The sequence below is a fragment of the Frankliniella occidentalis genome, unplaced genomic scaffold (genome assembly GCF_000697945.3).
Source record: "Frankliniella occidentalis isolate FOCC.00 unplaced genomic scaffold, Focc_3.1 Scaffold428, whole genome shotgun sequence".
In the NCBI taxonomy this organism is placed as follows: domain Eukaryota; kingdom Metazoa; phylum Arthropoda; class Insecta; order Thysanoptera; family Thripidae; genus Frankliniella; species Frankliniella occidentalis.
In genome coordinates, this window is record NW_026267549.1 from 165,758 (window position 1) to 185,999 (window position 20,242).

General features: G+C 44.5%; 3 protein-coding genes across 23 annotated transcripts in view; 1 reads left to right on the forward strand and 2 right to left on the reverse strand.

Moving 5' to 3' along the window:
* Positions 1-5,456, reverse strand: part of LOC113204296 (protein hu-li tai shao) — a 32,440-nt gene extending 26,984 nt beyond the window's left edge. For 7 of the 17 annotated variants that reach the window (XM_026419422.2, XM_052274711.1, XM_026419423.2 and 4 more), the window contains exon 1: positions 5,292-5,456. The gene's annotated coding sequence lies outside the window, so the exon portion shown is untranslated. Of the gene's footprint in view, positions 1-4,243; positions 4,616-4,964; positions 5,264-5,291 lie in introns of those variants that run through there. The other 10 variants (XM_026419420.2, XM_026419419.2, XM_052274710.1 and 7 more) reach the window with 7 other exon arrangements.
* Positions 5,457-5,836: 380 nt separating this feature from the next.
* LOC113204306 (ATP-dependent RNA helicase A) lies at positions 5,837-13,007 on the reverse strand. Of its 5 annotated transcripts, none has more exons than XM_052274713.1 (16): positions 12,919-13,007; positions 12,112-12,271; positions 11,807-11,976; positions 11,475-11,687; positions 11,245-11,384; positions 10,239-10,285; positions 9,932-10,158; positions 9,694-9,852; positions 9,197-9,608; positions 8,875-9,114; positions 8,568-8,788; positions 8,376-8,490; positions 7,062-8,292; positions 6,780-6,983; positions 6,398-6,690; positions 5,837-6,302 (listed from the first exon to the last, which is right to left on the reverse strand). In XM_052274713.1, the coding sequence occupies exons 2-16, from the start codon at positions 12,197-12,199 to the stop codon at positions 6,196-6,198; spliced, it is 3,867 nt and encodes a 1,288-aa protein (XP_052130673.1). In that variant the 5' UTR covers positions 12,200-12,271; positions 12,919-13,007; the 3' UTR covers positions 5,837-6,195. The 5 variants fall into 5 exon arrangements, with proteins under 5 accessions (XP_052130673.1, XP_026275228.2, XP_052130674.1 ...); XM_026419443.2 differs by lacking the exon at positions 12,919-13,007 and adding an exon at positions 12,356-12,377; XM_052274714.1 differs by lacking the exon at positions 12,919-13,007 and having other exon boundaries at positions 6,425-6,690; positions 12,112-12,339.
* Positions 12,872-20,242, forward strand: part of LOC113204307 (centrosome-associated zinc finger protein CP190) — a gene marked incomplete in the record, with an annotated part of 8,744 nt that continues 1,373 nt past the window's right edge. The window contains 15 exon segments of the mRNA XM_026419447.2: positions 12,872-13,120; positions 13,951-14,110; positions 14,205-14,329; positions 14,412-14,675; positions 14,758-14,811; positions 14,909-15,107; positions 15,257-15,421; positions 15,557-15,763; positions 15,883-16,086; positions 16,167-16,298; positions 16,393-16,518; positions 16,627-16,800; positions 17,049-17,354; positions 17,583-17,987; positions 18,065-20,242. Coding sequence (XP_026275232.1) covers positions 13,982-14,110; positions 14,205-14,329; positions 14,412-14,675; positions 14,758-14,811; positions 14,909-15,107; positions 15,257-15,421; positions 15,557-15,763; positions 15,883-16,086; positions 16,167-16,298; positions 16,393-16,518; positions 16,627-16,800; positions 17,049-17,354; positions 17,583-17,987; positions 18,065-19,084 — 3,510 coding nt within the window.

Sequence of the window (20,242 nt, forward strand, 5' to 3'; positions counted from 1 at the left end):
GGGGGGGGGGGGGAGACAACCCCCCCTCGCGCTCGCGCGCCCTTCCACCACGACACGGGCCCTTTCACTTTTATCTTGACATTTTGCCCATCCCCCTGCGAGCCGAGGCGCGCGCCGGCCGGCGTGCAACAAGAGCCACAACACACGCGCACGCGCGCGCACGCACTCCTGGGCGGCGCGGCGTGGCGGGCTGCTATTTCAGGACCCACGGCGGTCGCGGTCACCCAGCAGCTCTGTCCACTCAGTCCATTCTACGTGCAGCGCACCACCCGCCGCCTCACTCCCACACCGCTTAAAATAGGAGCGGGCCGAGTCATAAAAACACATCACTCTGTTCGCTCGCCCAAGTAAAGTGAACCCTTCTCTCTCCTCCACTTGGAGCCCGACTGCTTCACTCCACGAGGTCCAGCAGCGCGACGGGTCGGGTCACCACAGCACTGCACTTTCCGGGGCCGCGCGGCCTCCCTCGCTTCTCTTTCTCTTCGTGAAAACCACTCCGCTCCATCTCGATCTGACCCCCGCAGCATCCGCTAGGGCCGAAGGCAGGACCGAGCCGGCCGGAGCTGGACCAAATAGATGGCTCCACTGATTGGGCACAGCGGGTCGGCCAGGGTCGGCCAGGGCCGGCGCACCGCAGCCGCGCTCTCGAGAGAGATGGACGCCCCGCGGCCGGAAGGGGGCCGCCGTGCCCGCATCTCCTCCAAGCCCGCAGCGCAGCGGGGCGCCCGAAATAGCCAGTGCCGGCGCAGCCTTGCTCCCTCGGAGCACCAAACCGCGCACCGAGCGGGACTGTACCGCCGCCGCCGCGTCCTCCTGCCATCCTCGCCGGGTAGAGATAAGGCCACGTCTAGTCCAGGTACAGTCCAGTCAGAAGCGGCGGGAGATAAGAGGCGTGCAGGGCAGCCAGGCAGCAGGCCGCACCCGCGAACAAGGCAATGCCATTACAGATGGAAGGGAGGAAGTTCTGCACATCGTCCCGGGCCGGCCCCACCCACCCACACAACCCCTGTCCCTGTCCCAGGTAGTTTTCTTCCAAGATGCAAATACTTACATTTTCAGAGTGTATAGTTGGCGGGGTCGGCGCGACGCGCACTGCAACCCCACTTGAGTTTTCGGCAAAAACGCATCCAAGTGCCGCTCGCTTATCTCGAATTACGCATCGATCGGTCGAAGTGCCCCTCCCCCGTTTTCCCCTCCGCCGCTCTTTCCCTTTCCAATCTGCATTTGTTATTTCCGCGAGACATGCCATTTCTTTCCTGTCGGTTGCCTTTTGCAGCAAGGCGCGTTTGTTTCACGGCAGTGTGCTTTCTCTGTCGCACTCATAGGTGAGAGGGGGTGGGGGGGGGCTGCATCCTGCCGCATGCACCGCCGCAGCGCACGCATAGCAACGGAAAACAAACGTGGAAACAGACGGACACACACACAACCGGTTCAAACAGACCAAAAGCCGGCCGAAAGAATAACACAGGGCCAAACCAAGGGGGGTTCATTGTGTCACGAGTAAACACTCACTCACACGCATTATGTACCCCAGAGCAGGGGGATTCACAACACCATATAGTCACCGCCCACGCATGCTAACACGGGTATAGGAGCCGCCGGCGGTGTCAGATGGTCGGACAGTCGGACACCACAGCGGTTGCCCGGTTGGTCGTCTCTATTGAGGCAAAATGTAATCCCCAAAAATGACAGAATATTCTTTAGGGTAGATCGCACTGTGATGAAGCGAAAACGTTTGCTCAAGAGTGTCCCCAAATGACGTGCAGCCAGCCACACTCCCCTGCCCATCCATTCAATCATTCCCCATTCATCCCAAAATGCGGCCAGGCGGCGGGGGCGCCGGGCAGGTGCAGCGCTCCAGGTAAACGACCTCCGGCGGCTGGGGGGCGTTTAAAAGGACGGTGGCAGGTATAATTGAATTCCCTTTTCATCGGCATCCCAGGTGCAACGTGTGTATGCGCCCGCGCCCCTCCCCACCCAACCCAACCCCACCTGCTGACGTAAGCGCCATAGCTAGCAGACGACGCGAAGGAGGCGTGGCGACGGCCAGGTCCTGGGGAACCCCGTGAGATGGTACACTAAGAACAAAGCTCAAGCACCGGTCTACTGCAGTTGAATGGAGGCCCTCTGCGACGGCACTTGACATGATGGTTCCTGGTAGGCAGAAAGGAGCGCAATCGACCAGGGACCAGGGGTACGAGTCAAGTCTTGCTGTTGTTCAGTGACCCACACTAGTCCGAGATAGAGTCCGAGGCACCGCGGCCCGCACCGCGGCCCGCACCGCGGCCCGCACCGCGGCGCCCAGCTCCCTCCCCGAGAGACTCTGCCTGCCGCCGGCACCACGCCGGCCGGCGTGCAGTCGGGCAACGTGGCTGAGGTTAAGCGGCGCGGACAGGCAACGCCGCAGAGGCCTTCCTCCTCGCCCCGCGCCGCCCCGCCGGCTGGTTGTGCGGATAGGACTGGCACTGGCGGGCCCTGCTGGCCGGAGGAGGCGTGAGGGGCACGAGCAGGGCACGAGCACCACCAGCAAACTGGGCACGCCTGTCCTGTAAGGTGTCTGGACCACCAGCGAGGCTGGGCTCCTGCAAAGCCCGGCCCAGCTGCTCCAGGACAAGGACCGCGGCGTACGTACCCCCCGCCATAATGCCCCGAAAGGGGTCACCACCTGACCCCTGACCTCTCTCCGCCCACTACCGTACCCCTGGAATCCCACCCGGCAACCCACTTGTAGGTCCTGCGCTGCGCACATTCCCTGGAGCGTCCGTACAGCTCGCGCGAAGAGTTTTTAGGATGCAGTCCCTTCACCCTCGCAGCTCGCCCCCGTGGCGCTTCGGCGGGTTGGGTTGAAACGGCTGCACTAGGGAGAGGGAATTGTGGAGAATGTCAAGTCCGTCAAGTCGCCTCTCCACGAGTCTCGCAGCCACTAAATTGAATATCCGTGGCAAAAAATTAATCGTTATGCAAATTTGGTCGCGTTGTGGTGGTGGTTGTTGTGGCTTATGCAAGTGGCTGGTTGAGAGGGTATGTATGTATGTAGAGAACTTCTGTCCAGATTAGGATGGCGTGTGGCAAAACTACCTTACTGCCGTCCACTCATTTGGAATGGTAAAAGCGGTGTGGACGTGCTCCAAATTCACCTGCCGGAGGCCGAGGGCGGCCCGCCCAGAGCCCCGCCGCGGCACGGCACGGCCTCGAGTGCCCGACAGACGGCACGGCACCAAAAGCGCACAGCGCCCCCGCCCCGCCCGTGCCGTGGACAGCGTGGACGGCAAATTGGTCACAATTAGGCCAACCGAGCAGGAAAAGCTGGCACGGTGGCGGCCTGCAAATCCACAACCAACGAGCGACTCCAGGACGGGCCCTTCGCCCCGCGAGCGCTCTACGTGACCAGTGCAGCGTCGGGCACCTGGGCCCCGTCGACACCTGGCCACGAGGGAGCGTGCTTAAATCGTGTTTTACGGGCGGAGCTGCCGAGCGGGACTGTGGGCGAGTGCCTCCTGAGGATGCCCTGGCCTGGCCGGACAGGCCGCCGCGCCGCCCCGTCCCCCTCAGGGTCCTCGGGGGCGTTGGGCTGGGCAGCACCGAGTTGATAACTGGTATTTCCCGGGCTAAAAGGCCGTTCGCTGTCCATGCCGCAGCCACCGTGGGACGGCAGAGACAACCGACACCCCGAGGCCCCGCATGAGGGGGGCTCAAATTATTAAGGTAGCAGACTAATTATGTCCCACATACCACAGTACAGGCCTGCCTTTGTGACTAGTCAACAAAAGCAACCAATGTATGAAACAATTAAAAAATACAATACAGTCCACACCTGACAGGGGCAGTGGATCATTACAATTACAGGAAAAAATTACTTTGTCAGACAAGGGAACACCTTAAGACTTTTCACAACATCTTTAGAAGAGAACCTGTTCCAATAAAAATTTTAAATACAGGCCAAAATTAATTGATCAAATAGGCATTAGTAAATGGTAACAACAATCTGAGTACTGTTCAACATCTGACATGAACTTTGCATGGACATGCAATAAAAGAGGAGTAAAGAGAAAAGAGGGTGGGGTTCACAGGTTGATCGAGGAATCCGACCAACAAATAGACAAGCATTAGAAGGTCACTTACAAATAAATTTACAGTTTAATTTTTTTTTAATGACAAATTATTTAACAAACAAATGTCTGATCATTTCAATTAAGGAACAGGCCTCGACTTAAACATAACCTAAAACAATTTCAAGCATTACCTTGTATCAAATCCGTCCAAATTAGAGATGCAGAGTTAATCCAAGCACAAGAGTCGTATCCAAAACGTCAATCACAAATTTTCACTTTTCCAGACGGGCCAGCATTTCTTTAGGGGCACAGCCGGCCCAGCAAAAAGAGTCAACGAACGGGACGCGGCGCTTAACTCAGCTCCCGTCAAAACCAGCGCGCAGACGCCACTACAAAATCGTAATGCTGAATCAAACGTAAGGAAGTACTCATTTCACACAATTATGCCAACGAGCACTTTCTACTGAAACTTCAAACCGACGCTTAGGCAGACTCCACTCGCAAAGACGCCTCTGGGCCCGAACCGAACTGACAGCACAACGAATGCAGACTGACTGCCCGGTCCGACCCGACGGCCGACGGCGAGGCGGCGGGCGACGGCAGGAGCAGCAACTTCCTCCCCACCCTGCCCCTCCGCGCTCCCCGCCCCTCCCCACCCCCACACGCGCCGCCCTTCTCCACCCCTCCCTCCTCCCTCTCCCTCTGCCCCACTATCGGAGAGGACGCTCCGCGGCTCCGCTTTGCTGTGCGACGAACAGCCAACACAAGTCACTGCCAAAAACTACACCTTACGCCCACACACATACATACACGGGATGGGGAGAGGGGCGTTGAAGCGGCGAACACTGACAATAGCTTCCGACAGAAGCATTCACGCTAAGCCCAAAATGGACGACTGGGACATGACCTCACCTTTCGGATCAATAAAGTTAAATTCACGCACGGGGCCGTCCGTGCCGCTCCAGTCTAGTCTTCCGGGATTAGCCGGCGGGACTCGGCCAAAGTTAGCACGGGCCAGGCTGAGCCTGCACAAGGGCCTGACTGGCAAAAGGCTCGGGTGCGCCCCGCTGCCCTTCTCCGACGGGATGAAGCGGACACACCCCTTTCTAGTCACACCCTTCTTCGGCACCGCCCTGTCCGGCCAAGCCCAGCGGGCCCGCGGAGGCGTCCGGCTCCGAAATGACTGCCCCGGAGATCGGACTCGCTGTAGATTTCACTATAAAGACGAATTAAACTTACGCAAATTCGGCCACCAGCTTGCCGGAGCGCTCGGCGCGGTAGTTCACACCAAGGCGTCGGTTCTACGGGCGTAACTTCGTTCGTACCGTAACCCTACTTGCTAGCTGCTGCTAGCCAGTCGTGCTGCCACTACACCCCCACTTCATTCTCGATGTTGCCAACCTTACAGAACTATTTTCTCGCAGTTCCCTAGGCACGTCAAGTTCTTTCCTAAATATAATTTTGCACCTTAAATGAATAGGAACAGGAAACGTGTGTCGTTTTCTAGCCCAAACAAATAAGATCGCTCCATAGAATCACTGGAAATTAGACTGAGTATCTCTGCACTGGACGCCCAAGATGGCAATTATTTGTGGTTTAAAAGATTAAAGCTCTTGATCAAAGCAGAAGACAGGCAATAGTTCGTCATGTGTACGCAGAGATGGAGACACCGTCCAATACCTCTCTATCCTAATCGTTTGGATGGTCCGGGCCTTCCCCCTTTTACAACGGGAGGCCTCCTTTGCCTTAATTCGGAGAAGGTGCCCCAAAAACAAATCCATAGCTTAGCTTATATCATTCAAGTTTTTATTATTCATATCTTTTTCTTGGAAACTACATAGTTGTCCGAAGTACATTTTTCACTTAAAAGAAGTAATTGTCAACCAACAAGCCATGTTCAAATAATATAAAATTAATGCATACATGTATACACTCAAAATTGGGGAATCAGACAAAATAATCAAAAAACTTAAGAGAAATCAAGAAAATAAAATTAACAAACAGGAAGGAAAATTATATTCCATGGCTCATTAATAAAATGGCCCACACATGTGTTACATTTCAGTAACATTTCAAATATTTTGAACAATCTCTAAGTGATGTGCAAAGAGTGCGCAAAAAAATTGGAAAACCACAAAACATATTAGTAACTGCCACTTCCTCTATAACCACCTCCTCCATAACCTCCACGAAAACCACCTCCGCCTCTGCCTCTTCCTCCAAAATAACTGCTGCCTCCACCTCTCCCACCTGTCAAGAGGAAGAAGGAAATTGTGATCTCAAACAGTGCAAATGGTACAAATTTTTCAGACATAGATATTTTATAAAGTTATGCAGCTAAGTACCTCCATATCCTCCTCGGGACCCTCCGCCTCCATATCCTCCTCTGGACCCTCCGCCTCCATATCCTCCTCTGGACCCTCCGCCTCCATATCCTCTGCCTCCACCACCTCCATAACTTCCTCCTCCATATCCCCTCCCTCCAAAACCTTGACCTCCTCTGTGGCCACTTCCTCCAAAACCACCAAAGCTGCCAGAGCCTTCAAAACTGCCACCATTATCGGTTCTTGCCATTTTTGCAGGTGGTCCATCAAAACCTCTGTTGAAATCTCCACGAGGTGGTCTTCGAGATTGAGGACTAAAATTCAGACCACAGAAAATTTATTTTGGGATTTCCAAGATGATCACGTTTAACTGAACACAGAACACAGTGTCTGCTATACCTACCCAGCCATTGTAATGGGGTCCATCTCATGACGACCAGCATTTATCTTGCAAAGCTGTTTAACAATATTTATTACTTTTTCATCGAGTGGAGTCAATTCTGTAATAAGCTCAGGTTCTTTTGATGCACGAACAACCAGGCTCTCAATAGCTGGTCGAAGGGCCACGATTGCAGCAGCCTGGTTTGGATCCATTTTCAGGTTTATCCTGGACAAAATACGCACTTCAGTAATAATATGCATTCAATGTTAAAATACAAATAAATAACTATGTAAAAATTCTTACCAGTTGTCAAGCCTTACAAGGCCATCAACAACATCAACTTTTCTAGAACCAAACAGGAGTAAATGTATTGGAGTTACCATGGTCATTTGTTTACAGGCAACAGCACGAGTCCTTATTTTTTCTCCAAAGACAAAGAATGGGAAGGGGAAAGTGGCATCATTTCTGCAATTAACAGATGTCTTATGGATCAGAGCAGCTTTAGACTCTGTTGTTAGAACTTTTCTTTTCTCCTGATGGTAGCAAACATTGGGATAAAGTCCCAAACACAGCAGCGCTACAACCATGTCTAGTTTGGCATCAGATCCAGAATAATTATACATCTGTGGTGACAATGTTTCCTCAGGAAAGCCACAAGATACCAGTAAATCTCTTAGCTGATTCTTAGCTTCCCATGTAACTCGCAGGGTTGGCACCGAGAGGCCTTTGTGGTCACAGTAGCTTATCTCTGCCTGCTCTCCACCGACTCTTGCATCTTCCCATGACTGGAATGCATTCATCATAGCCACATGGTCAGAGAAACGACAACCACTGAAAGCAATCTGTTGGAATGACAGGCGTCGTCTATCCATACCCGTGATGAAAACATCAGGCATGGTAGAGCTGTTTGCAGCAACAGTCGCCAAAGCATCTCCACAGAAAAATATATTTCCCAAAATCATCATTTTCCCTAGGCGTGGTTCAATTGGCAGCCTAGCAAGAATCTTGCCCAGTGGAGTAAGCTCATCATTTTTATCTAAGCACTTCATTTCTCTGAGCAGAACTTCAGCTTCAATAACAGCATCGATTGGTGGAGGTTCAATGGCTTTGCTGAGAAAGTGGCCAATTGCCCCAAGTCGAAGCAGCTTGATTGATAGAGCCAACTCATGCAGAGGTGTTCGAAACATCTCAGGGACCATATGTTCATCAAGTTTCGCAAACCGAGCTCTGCTACAAAGATGGAAGCAAAAGCCAGGCTTTACACGCCCAGCCCTGCCCTTGCGCTGCTCCAGATTAGTTTTAGATGCCCAAACTGTTGCATAATTTGTAATATTGTTATGAGAAGTAAAAAGCTTCATCTTTGCCTTGCAACTGTCTATGACATAGACAACATCATCAATTGTGAGAGAAGTCTCTGCTATATTTGTAGACAAAATGACCTTGGTAACATTGTCTGGGACAGGGTCAAATACTCGTCTCTGATCTTCTCTTGGAAGTTGGGAATGCAATGGGATTATCACATACCCAGATCCTCCTAAAAGGATGACAGGAATGACACATTTAATAATGTTAAACAGGTGGAGCTACAAACACAGGAATGAAATGAAACAAACTTACCAAAGATAGGGTGTGATTGCAGGTACCTCATGATTGCAAAAATCAAATTCCAGCCTGGCAAAAATACCAAAACAGCCCCAGGTATCCCTTGTGCCTTAATATACCTCAATAATGCCTAAGGCCAAACAGAAGAATAGTTATTACAGCACAAATCAGAATCATGACTAGATAGATAGAGGGTTGATAACTCACATCTATAAGTTCAAAGCTGATTTCTTTCTCTGACATTTTTGCCATAGCTTGCTTTGTGTTCACATCATAATTATCACTGACAGCCAAATTGAGGTTCTCTTCTACTTCATCAGCTCCAACATTGTCTTCATCATCTTTGTCGTTATTTCTTCCTCCTCTCTTGGGCTTGGGAGGAGGAGGTATGAATTTTGTAAGGCTTACACAGTCTTCTAAGAAATATTCTGGGGGATAATTGAAAAATGTTATTATTAATTAGACAATAATAATAACTGAGGTATTTTTGAGATGTTTTTTGAAAACGCTTTACCTTGAACAGGGAATGCTCTACCAGCAATCTCAATAATAGGACATTTGTTAAAATACTCTGTGAAGAGAGTGGTGTCAATGGTGGCAGACATCAAAATCACACGCAAGTCAGGATATGTGTGCACCATATCTCTGAGAATGACCATTATGAAATCAGAGTTAACATCACGCTCATGAATCTCATCAACTATTACATGAGACACACCTCTGAGGCCATTTTCCAATTTTCGCAAGAGTACACCTAATGAAAGCCAGAAGAATACATAGGCCCTTTAAAATCAATCAATAAAGTCAAATGTGCAAAGCACTAAAACATCACATACCAATAGTACAGAACATGACTCCACCATATGGTCTGGGTAAACAGGACTCAAATCTCACACTGTATCCAGTGCTTTGTCCCATCCCCTCTGCTCTTTCATTGGCGACACGATCAGCTACTGACACAGCTGATATTCTCCTAGGTTGTGTGACAACTATGTTGCAATAGGCTCCTTGTCCAGACTGGATATAATCATCCAGAATAAATTGACAGACTTGAGTTGTTTTACCACAACCAGTCTTACCACGTATTATAACAACAGAGTTGTTGTTGATTGCATCCATAATATCATTTTTCATAACAGCAACAGGCAACTTTTGGCGGTCAGTAATCATTTTGTTTAAAGTACTATCATTCTGGAGACGTTGTTTGTGCTCATTATATAGGTCTTCACTGATTTGGTCCAGATTTGCCTGAAAATGAAATCAAACAGAATAAAAAATATAAGGCAGCTTGATCTAGTAGGCATTGTTTTATAAGAAATAAAAGGTGACCCACTTGCGACAAAGGGCCTTCATCTATATTACAACCAGTCCACGGATTCCAATTAGGCACAGGAGGAGACCATGAAACTACACCAACTGCAGATGGTGCAGATGCAATAAACTCATCGAGCACTTTTGATGTAAGAAGAGAGGCCTCTTTTTCATCAGGTTTCTGAAATTAATTTTAACTCAAGATAGAGGCTTTTTAAAACGCAGAAATAATGAAAAGTTAGCAACTAAACTTTTCTTACCACTTCAATTGGTGGAAGATTCAAACCCTCTAAAACATCTTTTACACCCTGCATAAGCTCTGGAGATACATTTACATCATAGGGTTTCATCTGATTAGTTTCTTTAACCCTCAGAGTCCCAGAAAATGGTTCAATTACACCAAAATGGTAGAGTTGTCGAACAAGAGACAATGCACAGCTTTTTGAAGCACTCTGCTTGTTTGAGCCAGTCTCTCGGCCAGTAATCACTACGAAAATACAACAGAACACACAGTTAAGGCAAAACACCAAAAAACATAAAAGCAAGAATAAAAAGAAAAAGCCTTACTTCGTCCAAGCTTTTTCACATGAAAGGACATTTCTGCCACAAAACTCCTGGAAAATTGTTGTTAAAATTTGAGTATAAGTACACCGGAGCTGGTTTCAAATGGGTTGGAGAGTGAGACATCAAAATCTCGAAGTTCATTTATGGTGCCTCAATTGGCAGTTTTAAGGGAAACAATGCATGCATGTAAGTATTCTTCAGAGACTTAAAAAGTAAATTAACATCAACTTACCGAATAACTTATAAAAAATTAAACTGATGCAAGACACCTAGGGCACAACAATGAAACACCATTAAACAACCAATGTGTAACAAAAAAGTTGAAAACTAATGAATCTATCAAAATATGTGGTTTAGGAGCCAGCACCACTGATCATTCATTGTCAATGGCAGCCTGCTTATTCAAAAATGACACAAAAATGATCAACGCTTATCCAACTTACAGCTCACACAATCTGCATCAAAATGAAATGATTCTAAAAGTACAAACCCCTTGTTTTAGAACACATTATAACAGTTTGTGCAATCACAAAATTGGACAAGCTATACACGTCATGAAGTAAATTGTCATTTTCTTCATTAGTTCTCAACTAATTGAACATAAATTTCTGAGTATTTTTGCTACTAATAAGTATGCAAGAACACTCTTTCTTCAACATGATTTAGTACCTTGCTCTTTTACATGATCAACTAGGAAGATCAAGAATAGAGCATATTAAAAGAGCATTGCTGGTTGTTCAATGGTGTATCAGGCCATGCCATCTATGTGAGTGTGTATCAGAAGCATAGTATCTAGTTCTGTTACACACACACACACACATCATACTGTGTCATGCTGACAAATTTCAATGATTGAAAAGCAATCATAAAAATCTGTCCTAGATTGGAGTTCTGTCAGAGAAGACACTTCAGCTCTAGTAACTGACTTGGCTGAAGGATCTGCTCTTGGATTACACCTTTATTTTCTATTAAGTCCATTAGAATCCAATTTAAACCACACAGTTCTCACCTGGTATGATCAGGACCTACAGTGGTATATTTGTAATCAGTTGAAATTCTGTGCATCTGCATGAACTGATGGAGTTTTGACTTGGCATTGTCTATGGTCCAGTTTCCATGAATGGCAGCATTCATGTCCAAATTCTCAGCCTGAGGGCAGGTCATAAATGCATAATGCAACAAATGAAACACACAGAATAGAAGCAGACAGCATTGTACAATTTAAAAATGACAGTATACCTCTTCCACTTGTCTCTGTTCTGCCATACGATCAATGTACGTCATAGGCCCACCACCTTCACTATAGGGGCGATACGCTTGACCAAAATCTTGAGGTCCCATACCATGCTGAAAAACAGGACGATTAGGAAACAGAGGTTGCGGTTGGTCTGGGTTTCCACTGCCATCTGCGGCATCGTTAGTTGTTCCACCAGCTGCACTAGCTGCACCCATCTAGAAAGCAAAACAGGGGCAAAAAAATTTTAATCCGTATTTTTCATAATTTATATTTGTAGACAAGATCATTGCACATGTAAATACTATTGATGGAAAGTTGAAAAAGCATAGCTTACATCATCAGGAATTTCGGAAGGATTCACTTTATTCTGACGAACGAGGAACTGCACAAAGTCACGAGCTGCATTCATTTGAGCATCCTTTTTATTGGTGGAATTTCCAGCAGCCACATAATCAAAGCCTTGAACGCGAACCTCGCATATAAATCTTTGACGCGTTTTAACACCTGCACAATCAAAAAGGATATTAATTAATGTGAGTAGTTGATCGACTCAACAAAGGGTTATTGAACCTTTACTGTGTTGTAATTCAAAGAGGAAAGAATTTACATATTTATGTCACTTGGTTATAGCGATCGTACCTGTCGGTCTGACTTCAAACTGAGGAGCATTTAGTTTTTGCTTGGCACACCAGATGTGTAAAAATGACTTGGAGTCGGTGCTGGCCATTGTTCCAGGTTGAACCAGCAGCAGCTGGATCGCAGGAACAATAGGCAAGAGTGGAACTAGAGGAACCTAGCACTGGAAGAAACAGGGACACAGGAAATTTCAGGAGATCAGAGATCAGATCGATGATCGATCGCCTATATACACACCAATACATACAGCACAGCACTATACAGCACGAACTCACCGGGCCGGACAGGTAGGGGTGGGGAGGGGGGGGGGGGGCTATTTACGAGCGGAGCCGAGCCGAGCCGGACGAGAGCCGGAGCGAGCCGAACTCACCGGCAGCATTCGGGTTGGAATTCGGGAGGCAGAAATGCAAACCTGTGACGTCACTGATGCCACCATTCGGCTCTCATTCTAGTTACTTACGCCCCCGAAAAAACACTTAAAGAGGAGCTCTAATAAACGCTGTAAACAAATTAGCTTTGTTTTCAAAACGTGACAGTGTAAAATCATATTTGACAGCGCAATGTGCGTTCATTCCGGTGAGTAAAAATTTCTGTTCGAATTTTGCCGGTTGTCCCTTCTTCGTTAAAAGGGCTAGTTCCCGAGACCCCACGAACAGCCCAAAATCCATGACGTCACAAACTTCCCTTCCAGCATGAACGGCGAAGGCCGCAGGCCGCCATTTTGGAAGAAAAGGGCGACAGATTTTCTTTTCTGCTAAAATGCTTCTCCCGGTAGTCTGACTTTTTTTCTTCGATTTTGTCCTTACTTACATCAAAATCGGATGCAAAAATAAAGGCACTGCACTTGTATGTTCTCCTTCTCGATGCTGAATTTGTTAATCATAAAATTGAGGACCGGTGCTGCTACCTGTGTGTCGCATTTTGAACTCTGACGCTCAATAATTTTCGTCACTAACAACGTCGAGAAGAGATGGAGCTGGCCAAACCCGCACCATAGGGGCATACTAGTAAGGTATGTTTACACTGGGGATTGTGCTTTTTTGCATTTATTTAAGATGGCAGAACAACACCGAGTGACTATGTTCACTCTTCATTGAATGAAAATCGCAAAATGAATGGTTTGTGACCTTGCTTGAGGTAGCTTCACTGGGGCGGCAAGTTTGGTAAGTTGTATTTGAAACGTCTTCTTTTGAATTTAGCTATATTTTACGTTTTGTTCGATCCTCTATTATTTTAGCATTAAAGTCCTACTTCAAAAAAATATTTTTTTGTACTTGCATTAAGTCTGTTTCTTACAAAAGTTCATCAGCCCTGAATGATGTGGTCTGCTTTTAGGCTATGGAACACTTGTGTCAAATGTTTTTCTTCAATTAAAATGTATTTACTTATATTTGTTCTTGTAGAACTGAACATATTGTTTCCCTACTTAAAACCTAATCGTCTACTTTTACTTCCTCGTCCATCTCAATCCAGTAATTCTGTAGTAGACTGTTTAGGTTAGGATGTTTGTTTACCTGTCAATTGTGTTAAAACACTAATTCTCCTTTGATATTACGTATTTTGTCTGTACAGGTGCATTCTGTACATTTTTTATGTATAAGCTCTTTATTATTGTTTATTTTTCCACTTACTACAGCAACCACTTGCATAGTGGTCAGTCACCAACTGCCTTGCGGACATTGCTTCTCTTGCTCATCTTTGTTTACATTTATATCCTTTTATTTCTTATCCCTGTTTTCAAATGTAATTTATTAATCCTGTTACATTTATCTTGAAAGAAAAATGAATTTTGTTATTTACCACATAAGTGGTTAATAGGATCATGATTGTTTCATGTTGCAGGAGAAGTGATTAAAGCCTCTCCGTCTCAAACATGGATGGAGTACGAATGGTAAAGGTTGACAACTGGGCAGCCTTTTTTCTCCAGAAGCTTCAGGCTTTGTACACCAGAGGAGATTTTACTGATCTAACGTTACAATTTCATACCAATGAATGTATAAAGGTCAGTTTATATTTTTAGCATGGTGGTATAGTTATGTTAATGCATTTACTTATTTATGATTTCAATTAATAATATTTGTTTTCGCATTATTTAGGTTCACCGATTGGTGCTAAATACTTGTACAGAATATTTCGAGACATTAATAAAAGAGAATAATGCCTCAAATCACATGCGGTTACCACCTACCTTCCAGTCTGATGTTGTGGTTCCTATCATCAAGTATGTTAATTATTATTTTTTATTTTGAAAAAGGATTTAAATCTGATCTGATTTTATACATGAACTATTCAAAACTTTTCAGCTTTATGTATTCTGGTCGCCTTGAGTTCAGACCAGAACTTCATCAAAGACTATATAATACTGCAAAGATTTTAAATATGCAAATTTTAACTAAGTTGCTGGATACCCATGTTGGTGCTGCAACTACTCCCAAGCCACAAATACAGAAGCTTAAGCATCTTACTGTTCCTATAAATTCTCCATCACCTGTCTCAGGAAGTCCAACCATCAACTCCCGCTTTTCAAGACCTGATCATGAAGCTGCTGATTTTGTTCCTGGCAAAAAGTAACCTTATTGTCATTTTTAATTAATCATATTTCTATTCAGTATTACAAAAAACTAATTTTTTTCCCATACTCCTATACAGACTGCCCATTTGGAAGAAAAGGACTGTTCCATCATCAAGTTTTTCTTTGAATGTGTAAGTCCTATTATGAAAGTATTCCCACATAATCTTTGTGTCTTCAAGTGTAAAAAATTCATTTTTTTAATTTATTTTTTTCGTTCTTGTGTTCTAGGAGCACACCAAGAGCACAGCCAGAGGAACCTGCTAAGCCAACACGTTTTGAATGGCCTGAGGATGGTGATGCTGACTCTACACCCATTCTGTATAGTTCTACATTTGATGATATTTCATATGATTCAGTTCCTATTGTTAAATCTATCAACTCTATTGTCCAGTCAGCACTTCCACCATCCCCTTCTCAGCCTCTAGTGGTAAGTTTAACCTTCTACCAATTTCAACGTCGTTCACTTTTATTACTGCTGGTATGAATTGATAGGTGATAGGTGTACCTTATCCTATCTTTTAACTCTTGTTACTTGCATCATGTTTTTACTTTTTTCTGTTTTCTTATTTCTTCCAGCAACTTCCCCAGCAAAGGGTTATGCCAGCTGCAACTTTTGAGTCAGTTTTTCAGTCATCTAGTTTGAAAAGAAATCCATCAACAAGACCTCAAGCCAATCAAATAGAAAGTTGTACACCGAAGAAAATGAAAGTTGAAATTGATGAAGTAAAAGAACATGTTCAGGTGCTTATCAGAATAATTAATGCTATCATGGTTTTGATCTCAATTTATTTTTCACCTAAAATTATTGATCGGATTGTTTTACTTGTTTCATCAAGTCTTACACTTCTGTTTACATTTTTCTGTTGACTTGTTTAGGCACAAGAAGTAAGGAAAACTTTACTATCAGATGATACAGAACAAGAAAATGAAGATTTGGATGATTTTTTACCTGTTGCTGATAACGATGCTGATTATGAGGAAGAAGGTGAAGATATGACAAATGAGACAGGAGACTTACTTAATTCTCAGTCTCTGCCCTCAACCCCTTCAAATAAACAGAATAATCCAAAACCGATTCTGAAGGTAGGCTTCTTGTTGCCGTCACTCAAATATTAATTTCTCTGACGTACTGTTGTGCAATTGTAGTATGCAGTGTGATTATAATAGGGAATCCATACTAACAACATTTCATTACTTGACAGGTTCAGGCTCATGACAGTCCTGACAGTAAAGAAACTACACCTAAGAAAAATGTACGATTCCATTTGGAACCTAAAGTGCATGCTGTGGCGTCCACATCAGTTCCTTTGGAACCTCAAGCCTCTTCTGGGGATGCTACTTCAGAGGGCCAATCTGTATCTGAATCTTTAATAGATAATCCATCATCAGAATCTGAATGCTCTGAGGTATTGATTTACTTTGCAGACATTTCTGCTAACTATCTCTGTATGTTGTGGCATCTTTATAACAAAATAATTTCTTGTAGCCGGTCCCTGATCTTGCTGCTGTTTCAACAAAACAGGATGTTGGTGGAAACGCATTTGAAATTCGAGCTCCATTAAAGAAAATGGGAGATGGCTCCCCAGTGCAAACAAATCATGCTAAAATAATTGCTGAGGTATCTTATTCCACATTTACTTTCTAGTTTGCCTTCAATTTTAAAAATTAACCTCAAACTTATCTTACCTTGTGTTTGTCTGTTTTGTTTACAGGTCTTGAAGAAATATCCAGATTTAGTAAAGAATAACAAAAATATCAGACTAAAGATTATTCAAAAAGATGGTTCACCTGCTGTCAGTGTCGAAAAATCAGGAGGTCAAGGAGATAGTAAACCCAAGGTATGATTGTTGATTAAACTAGATTAAAACCTTACACAAGTGTCCTACCTACGTACATGTATTTATGTTTATTTATAATCTAATATCTAAATGTCTATTTGGCATCAGGTGTCATATATGGTGGTGAAAGCTGATCAGTCTCTTAGAAACAAGGCACAAGCTGAAGAACCCTTAACACCAGAAGGTGTCTTAAATCGAGAGGGCCCCTGGTTGTGCTCCACATGTGATGTTGAGAGACCGATTATTTTTGACACGTACTTTAACTATCGTAAACATTTAAAGGTAGGATTTAATACAGGGTACTCGACAGACTCACCTTTATTCTGCCTTTACTGTACCGCATGCGGGTGGGCTTGCTCACCCGGGCGCCATGCGCTAGTATGCAACCTGCCCACGTGCCTGCATGTGATACAGTTTACGCAAAATAAAATACGGGTCTGTGGACCACCTTGTCCTTATTATAGTTAATTTTAATATAAGCTATTTACAATCATGATTGCAATATTACTTGGCTCTTATTGGTATTGTAGGACGTGCACAAGGCCAAGATTGATGTCAGGATATGTGAACATTGTGGTCATAGAGCAAATAAACGGAACCTATTACTGTACCATTTGTACAAGGTTCATGGTGTACCACCACCTCCTAGCTGCAAGTTTCCCAAATGTGACCAATGCGACCATATTGCTCTGAGTGAAGTTCTTCTTGCTAAACATAAAAACATCCACATGAATAACAAGGATTATCAATGTAGCATGTGCCATGCATCATTTAAGTCTCATTCTACTCTTCAATCTCATCTTGAAAACAGTCAACGATGTAATCCAAGGAAAAAGGTTTGTGCTAGTACTCTTTGTTAAAGTTCAGAAATCATGTACTACTGTGTCCCGTGTGTCAGATCTATGACACAGCAGTGTTGCGGGTTTTTCTACCCTGGAGACCAGGAGTGGAGTGGGTAGGCAAATGTGCTTGCTGCAGTGACTCCTGACACACGGTATAGTAGTACTAGTGTACCGAATTATCATTAAATTCATGCTTTGCTTTATTATTGTTTTCTTTTTCAGAGCTTTAAATGCCCAGTCTGCACCAAAGTATTTCCTCTTCAGTTAAATGTAAAAAACCACATTCGAACTGATCACCCAAATTTGAAACTTTTGGAAGACATGGATTTGGTCCCGGCAAGGACAATAGAAACTCATGTTTCCCAATTGCCTGAAGAAAATATTGGTCAGGAGCATCAAACATTGCCTCAAGTCCAGGTTCATCATCAACAGCATAGTATAGAACAAACACAACAGCAACAGGTTCCACATCAGCATGCCCATAGCCAGCAGGAAGAGCTTAATCAGCACCTTCAGGCCCAACCCAGCATCCAATCGGAAGTACACCAACAAGCAAGCATGAATGCACAGCCACAGACTACTTATATACTGCCCCCAGGCGTCACTATTCTAACAGATAACAATCAGGTAAGACTCCTCCTTATTAAGTGTTAGTTTTTTCCTCATTTATATAGTTTTTACTAAATTTATTTGAAAATTTTCAGGCTCTAATGCCATCAACTGAAGCAGAAGCTTTGAGCAATGTTGCCAGTGGTATTGCAGCTAGCCTAGGAGTTGGCGACTCTATGGTTGTGAGTGATCAAGGCCAGCCTCAGACATTTATTGTAGTGGATAAAAACCAACTGATTCAGATTCCCGGACCTGGAGGCGCTCCCGGACAAGTTCATGAGTACATTGTTCCTGAGATTATGACCAATGACATGAGCCAGGGTGTGTGTGCGTATGCACCAGGGCACTTATCTCAGTTAGTGCAATACACAACCGCTGGAGGTTTACAGCAACCTGTGGCTGTCTCCACATCAGAACAAGGCCTTATGACGATCACCACAGTCAATGCCAATGGATCTATAGTGAACCATACCGTTCCCCAACAACCAGGCAACCCTTTGATGGAAACAGCTATGATGCAAATTCCACAAGGCCACATTCAAGATCACAGTGGAGGTGAAATCACAATGATTCTTACTGATCATGCCTACAGTGAAGGGATTGTGCGCGAAAATGGAACAGTTATGCAAGCAACTTCTGTGCCAGTTTCTATGAACATGGTGCCTACCAGTGCTGTTGTTTCAGTTGTCTCTGCTGTGCCAACAATGCCAACAACAGTCCACACCAGCACTATGGGTGAATCTGGCATGGTTATAACACCAGTGTGCAGTAGTGTACAAAGTATTCCTACTATGGTGCCATCAAGCAGCATGGCAGAAAGTGCTTCAGTAATAACTTCCATGCCTGTATCCAAAGTAGAATGTTCTGCTGATGAAAACAGCACATCTATGGCTCTTGAGTCCGATCAGCAAGACACAGGACCCCCTACTCAGAAAATGGCTGAGTTGGCTAGTGATTGGGATGATGTCGAAGAGAGTGAAGACCATGGTGGACTTCAGAGGTCTGCTGAGGACATTGCAGAGGATGCTGCCTTACCAAGTCGACCATCTATTCTCCTTAAAAGTGAACTTGATGCAGAGGACCTTCCAGATAATTTACCTATAAAGATGACATAGTTTTCATTGACTGCAAATGCTGCTTTCATATAAAATGCCCACTATGACCTGTACAAGAAAATGAACTAACTGTATTTTCCCATTTGATCACATATTTATTACCTTTTCTTCAGTTTTAGCGAATCTTGATGATAATGATGATACAGTAAGCTGAGATATTTTATTTGTGCAGTGTACTTGTGTATGAGTGACTTTGGGGTTATGCATATGAATATTATTTCATCTCTCTTCGTGAGCATTTAGGAGACTGCTCAACCTACAATGTTGTCTGAAAGTTCACAAATGTCAGTAATCACTTGGAATAGCATTTGCAATTGCAGTGGGATGAGGCCAGAATATCAAGAAATTGGCTGTGATAACCTAGTGCAAATAACTTCTGGGAAGACACAATTTTCTAGTTATTCTTGCTATTGTAAGTTTTGTGAATATTTTGTGTGCTCAGTGCGCTTTATTACTACTCATCAGTTTGGGTACAAAATCAATTTGTACTCTGCCAAAAGAAAAGGTGTTTGTTTAACACTGACATTCATTTCTTTGGCAGTACATATTGAGTATGGATGGACAAACAACAGCCAATGCCTTTTTGTGTCTAAACCAGCCAACAACAATTTATTTTACCTTATTCAAGAAAAATTAATTGTTATATTGAAAGATTTTTCAATTTTAAAGCAAGATTTTGCTTTAAAGTCCCCCAAAAGTCATCTTTATGCTCTCAATCGCTTTCAAGTGATCCTTTTTTGAATTCATTTACCATCCCCTGTAGGTCAGTGCTGAATTGCCTCAACAAGTAGGTTACTTTAGTCAATGTTCCTGTCACTAAAATATTAGAAAACACAACATATTTTCTAATATGAAGCCTTGAGAAAGGCATCTCGTGCAAACTGTACGGTATTGCTCTTTTTTTAAGGAGCTGTGGATTAGAAAATGTAGGCGTAGGCTGGAAATATTGGTTTCCATTGATCTTGTGCAAACCCTTCCTCTAGTCATATTATCAGCAACACTGAAGCTGGTAAATTTTCACTCTTTTCAGTTGCCATAATTTTGATACTTGCGTTTTGACTCTCCCAGGAAGGATTTGCACATGGATCTTTCCGCGAATTCAGGGATTATATGTACACATTGTCATCTGCACAATGACAGCATAACATTTGCAAAATG

Coding starts and splice junctions, on each gene's coding strand:
- LOC113204306 (XM_052274713.1), bottom strand. CDS start 12,199: ATGGCCAGCACCGACTCCAAGTCATTTTTACACATCTGGTGTGCCAAG. Junction 9,115..9,196: donor AGTCATGTTCTGTACTATTG/GTATGTGATGTT, acceptor GGCTTTCATTAG/GTGTACTCTTGCGAAAATTG. Junction 8,293..8,375: donor GCAATCACACCCTATCTTTG/GTAAGTTTGTTT, acceptor TCATCCTTTTAG/GAGGATCTGGGTATGTGATA.